General features: G+C 38.8%; 1 protein-coding gene across 1 annotated transcript in view; it reads left to right on the forward strand.

The window, feature by feature from the left end:
• The window catches only part of TTC26 (tetratricopeptide repeat domain 26), a gene marked incomplete at its 5' end in the record, with an annotated part of 32,780 nt that overhangs the window by 24,710 nt on the left and 2,070 nt on the right, over nucleotides 1-6,000 (forward strand). The window contains 2 exons of the mRNA XM_010015035.1: nucleotides 1,484-1,553; nucleotides 4,358-4,464. Of these exons, the coding sequence (XP_010013337.1) occupies nucleotides 1,484-1,553; nucleotides 4,358-4,464 (177 nt within the window). The remainder of the gene's footprint in view (nucleotides 1-1,483; nucleotides 1,554-4,357; nucleotides 4,465-6,000) is intronic.

Here is a 6,000-nt window from a genome sequence, read left to right on the forward strand (position 1 = left end):
TTTGGTTTGTTTGTTTTTCCTGTCTTCCTAACTTTTTAACTCTTCGCGTTTCTCAATAATGGACCCTGGGTTTTTTCTCTCTTCCCCTTTCTCCTTCCCCGCACCCACACCCTTAATTTCTGTAACCTGAAATTGCATCTGTCTTTAAGAAAAATATCCAAGACAGTCAGGCAAAATGGATATACATTTCAATTCACCTCCCTTAATTTAGTTAGCTTAATGAAAATGTAGGTGACTATCTTTCCAAACTATGCTACCAGGCTGCAGTGATTCCTGAGACTTCATAAAAATGATAATGCTGTAAGTAAGCTTTAGCTGCAGCCAGGCAACAAAGAAACACAAAGCTGGAAACTGCTGTTAATCCACATTTTTCCTCTTACCTTCTTACAAATGATTCTGTATAAACTCGGGTTTATAGCTGATGCATTTAAATAACAGAATTATGTAATTACATTGATTAGTCTGGCCTAATGACTGATGTTTGATTGTGATGACACTTTCATATAAAGATCACCCTTCTCCAGTGTCTCATATACTTGTAAAATACCTCCACATATAGCACTTAAGTTATTTAAAAGCTTACCTCCCTGGAAGTAATCACATGAAACCTATGATAAAGTGCTACTTACAGTGACAATGCTTCTTTCCTTTAATTTCTTCCCTCTTATCCCTTCCCCTCCCTTCACCACCACCTCCCCCTCATACCCACACCCCTCCCCAAATTGGGGGATCAGCAATGTTTAACCAATAAAAATGTCGGTAATTTGTGGAACTCACTGTTCCAGCACATATATCCTATAAAGGTATTTTGAGTTTTGCCAGTAGCATCCTAATATAGTTACAAATATACCTGCAGAGGGGTATAAATAGCTTCTTTCTGTGAGAAAAGCCAGAGTACATTGTTAAATGTATAACTTTTCCACACACATCCCTTTAGATGTAGAATGTAATAAACCTGTATTTGTAAAGTTACAAAAGACAAATGTTTTGCCTCAGAACCTCACTGAAACCAAAATGGTCAGAAATGGTTTACTGCTGACCTGGAATTCTCTCTGACATGTATGGGGAGGAAAGGCTCATATATATGTGAAACTTCTGGTATTTCCAGAAGATGCTAATGTAATTGCTTGTACTGCTTTCTAAACAAACACATTCCAAACAGCTTTTCCCACAAGCCCAGTGTTCCTTTGTGCTGTGTTGCATGGCCGCCCACTGGCACTTGTTCAGAGTAGGCTGCGCCCTCCTCACAGCTTGCCGTTTCGAAGCTGCGGAAGTCCCTTGATCAGCATGGCCTTGTTTGAATCCTCCACCTACTCCACGCAGAGAGGTACCCCCACGCTGCACTTGCATACCCCGTCTCTCCTCATGGAGCAGTCGTTCACGTGACTTCAGCCGTAGCTGCGTGTTGAAAGGAGGCAGGTCTGCCTTCTGTGTGTTGAAAAGTACGTGCATGGATAATCTTCTCTTTTCCTTCTTCCTGCAGGTGTTCCTTTTGATCCAGAGTGAGAAGATAAAGCGTGATTTTGTTTACCTTAGCTGGCTAGCTCGCTGCTGTGAGTCACTTTACTCCCAACATTGCAGAATTCAGATCCTCCTCTATTGCATCAGTCTTGGCAATCCACTTTCCTAATTGAGTTTAATGTTGTAGGTGGATTCAGGACTATGAAAGTGAAAAGCTGATTGCGCTAGTTACAGTGTGGGTGGTTATTGCACCTTTCATACATCTAGCTTTAGTAAGCAGTTACTGCTTCAGTGCAGTGCTGTTATAGCTCCATCAATGCAGCTTTGTCCTAACCAGTGACCCTTTTTCTTCTCAGTTGTCTACTCAGACGCTTGAGTGAAGATTTTTTTGTCTTAAAAGACTGAGTTGCAACTTTTGAAGTGTTCAGACTAAAACACAAAATAGAAGCATCCATACTGGCTCAGGCCCAGCGGTTTATCTACCTCCAGAAGAGCCAGGCTCAGATGTCTAGGGAAGAGAAGAATCAGGCAAACTTACCCAGTATTTTTCTTCCTACCACATTACTCTTCATATTCTCCAAACTCTTGTGCCCAAGGGATGTCCTTTATAATCTCAGCATGTTTTTTCTTCCAAAAACTTTCCCATTCTTCTCTTGAACCCAGAAAACTTCTGCTATGTTTAATATCCTGTAGCAAATTATATTTAGGTTTTTTGTACCAGTTTTTAAACTGTTGCAGAGTACACCTCAGTACAGATACAGCTATAGTGCCACGGGTAAAACAGTATAGAAGTGGGCTTGTTAAATTAGTCAAGTCTAAGACTCCCGAGGTTAATTTGTTTTCCTTACAGTGCCTCAATACAAAATTGTTCTCTTATCAAACCATTTTCAGTAGTTGTACTTGGAATGTAAATATGCATGTTTTGGGACATTATGCCATATCGCAGATGTGGTAAACATCTCTAACATGATCTCTCAGGCAGGCACATCACAGCCATGGGTGCCTATCTATGACTCCATTTTAGGACATGCCAGTTTATTTCCTTTTTCATTAAGCTGTGGTACCTGGGTGTGTTTGAGTGCTTTATATGTGAATGTTTTATGTGCATTTTTTGATGGGAGAACTCCCATTGGAAAGTGAATTGGTTGTTCAGTAGATGGTGTTCATCCCTGTGATTCTTTGCTATAGTAGTTCTTTGACACACATCTGGGGATGCAGAACTCTTTCAAAGGTGCTACTTACTGTATGAGTGGAATTAACACCATGTGATCAATTAAAACTTTTCTAGCTCTTTCATAGGAGGTATTGTTTATTCTTGAGTGTGCCTTTTGCCATTCTGAATTTCTGCTGAAGTTTCAGTAGAGCTGCTGTAATCTTCTGTGTCTGTCTTAAAATTTGGGTTTTCATTCTGTGCTAGAATTCTAGCTGCTAGAATTCTTTGCAGAAGCAACTGCTCAGTGATGAATATAGTTATCTTTTTGTGGCAAGTATATAAATCACTATTAGATCCTTCTGGATAAAAGCTGCTGTAGAAATTACAAAGCATCGTAATGTATGTAAAGCATCATTCATGTCAGAATATGATTAGGTATTGAGTCGTAAACAATTCAATGCTGAAATATTTCTAAAGGGCAAAAAGTACCAGAGATGCATTTTTTTTGGATGCCAGACATAACTGTACTATTTATACCAAATTCGCCTTGAGAATGTAAAAAACCACTGAATTAGCACAGTACTCAGTTTCTCTAGACAGATGGGTTGGTATTTGGAGATTAAGACCTGGCTGTTTGCCACTATGTATGATATCTGGAACTGATAGAGAAAAACCTGATTTGATGTCTTTCTTACTCTCTTCTAAATGAAAGTGTCTATAAATCCTGTGATTTGGTAATACATGTTTATTGTTGATGATTGCCACCCATTCTACCTGCAACATATGCATTAGAACAGTGGTCATAAATATAATAAGCTAAACTGTCCCTCTTTTGAAAGAGCATGAGTGATCCATGTGTGACCAGCCAGCTACTCTTTGAGTAGCTGGTGAGACTTGGAAAAAAAAAGGAATACTTAATTTCATTTTCTTTTCTCCCAGTACTTGAATGAGTCTGGAATTACCAGTACCAACAGAATGGGTTCTTATCTCCAGAAAATCAAATTTTAGCACTTCTTGTGTTCAAACACCCTAGTAGAATTTCCACTACCTGAGATGGAAGATTCAGATTCTTCTATTTCTGTTTGTGTATAGCTGTGATGTTTAACTTTAAAGGCCAATGAAAAATTCTAGTCATATGGACAAATTTAAAACCAGCACAAAATCTCAGGAATTTGGAAACATTTTTCCTAGTAGATGTATAATGACAGATTTTGTTACATTTGGAGGGGCTTCGTACTCACAAACACACACCCCTTTTTGGTTTGTTATGAACCATCAGAATTGAATGTTTAGATTGAGGTGGGCACCAAGTATTAAAGACCTCAGTTTGGTGCCAATTACAATTTTTCCATGTGTAAGAGTACGTAATCCTAAACCTCACCGTCTAAATGGATTTCTACAGTTCATTGTCCTGCATAAAATACTTTCTCTAGTGCTTTCCATTCTGTTCATTAATCACATCTTAAATCATGAGAGTTGTGCTTATTGCTGTATTAATGAAATACAAACTGAGATGTAAATGCTATAATTATTCCTCTTTACATTGCTATTCTCTGATGAATTGGCTGCTATTTCTAGTAAGGCAGAAGATAAGGACAAGTTTCCCTTCCCAAAGTCATGCTCACAGGGCAAGGCATGCATTTACATTAAGTAAAGAAATTTAGGAACATTTATTCTACCCAACATTCAGTACTGTGTGGGGCATATTCTTTTCACAATCCCAGCTTTTTCCTGTTATTGCAGATATTGTGAATAAGAAACCCCAGTTGGCCTGGAAGCTCTATCTGAAGATGGAGACCTCAGGAGATTCCTTTAGCCTATTGCAGCTCATTGCAAATGATTGCTACAAAGTGAGTCTTCTCTTGAGAACTTGGTGTATGGCATGTTAATTCAGTGATTGTACCAACAGCCTTTTTTTTTTGATGCTTTTCATCATTGTCAGCACTAGTGAACTTTCTTTTATAATAGCAGGACGTTTAATAATGTGGATGAGGTGGCAAGGTTTAGTCAGTATTTTAACCTACAGGTCTTCTTGATAGGCAGCCCGCTGAACAAAACATTGATAATTTACTCCATGTTTGAGCTTATCAATAACAGTTTCTTATACTAGGGATTCACTGTTGGTAGAAATGACAAGAAATTTCTAAGGAAAAAAGAAATCTAGCATCGATTCAGCAAGGAGCCTTATGCTGCACTTTTTTCCTTGGACAGTTATTTTTTCCTTAAAACTCGTAGTGGCTTCACTCAACACAACGCTGAATGAATGTGGATGGAGAAAGGTCAATAGCAGCCTGAGACTAGCTGTAGCTGGATGTCTATGCTGATAGCTGGGATGCAGGACTTCTGGCTAATTTCTTGCTGGTTTTCATGCAAGATCCCATCCTGTCCATATAGGGAATAGCACATGACTTGGGATGAAGCATTTCCTGCTTTTGTGTCAGATAGAAGAAGGACATTAAACCAGAATCTGCTTAAAGGAACTAGATCAGATCCCAGTTTGGAGAGATCAGTATTTATTTTTATCTTTTTAGATAACACTTCTGATACTGTTTATAGTCACTGTCTTTATTCGCACCTATTTAAGTGCTTTCCAGTCATGCTTAAAATCACCATTTATCTGAAGAAAATGGAATTACTATTCATCCTGTAGTACCTCTGTTTCTCTATCTGAATTAACTCCCACAGCCCATCCAGCATTTTTCTCAGCAGATGCAGACTCCCGCTCCCCAAAGGATGGGAGCTTGTGCTCAGCCTACCTTCTGTGCTCTGTCATGGGAAGATGCTAGCCACAACAAATACTGTTCTTCAGTCTTGCCCAAGTTGAGAACACTCACAGTCATAAATAAGGTCCACATGTGTTATGCTGAATTAAAAAGCCACAGTTATTGTGGCCACTCCTTTCACACTGATTGTTGCCAAACAGCTTGCTTCTTGTTCCCATTTACAAGTAGAGAATCGAAGGACGAAGTGATAGGGTACAAAGATTTTCCTATGCTTACGAAAATTCTGGATTGTAGAGTCACTGAATTTTATTTTGTACTGTGCTGTAAGAGTGAAGAAAAGATTTAGTTCCAAGTTAAACCTGAAAGACATCAAATATGTCCCTGTGACCATCACAAGGTCTCTGTGACCTACACGAGGAAAAGTGGTTCTGTTTTCAAATGTTTGGACTAGTTGGAAGTTGATACTTTATCAAGGACTTCAGTATAGTTGGTACAACACTGGATAGGGCACCTCATTAAGAAGAAGTTCTTTAAGCTAGTGTTATCTGTATATGATCAAAGCAACAGTGCTGATCAGTGCCAACTAATAAAGTTCACAGTGCAGTTTGTCTATAATATGTTCAAAGACACTGATCAGTAATGTTATAATATCACCTCTTTCCC

This window comes from Nestor notabilis, unplaced genomic scaffold (genome assembly GCF_000696875.1).
Source record: "Nestor notabilis isolate BGI_N333 unplaced genomic scaffold, ASM69687v1 scaffold595, whole genome shotgun sequence".
NCBI classification, from domain to species: Eukaryota; Metazoa; Chordata; class Aves; order Psittaciformes; family Psittacidae; genus Nestor; species Nestor notabilis.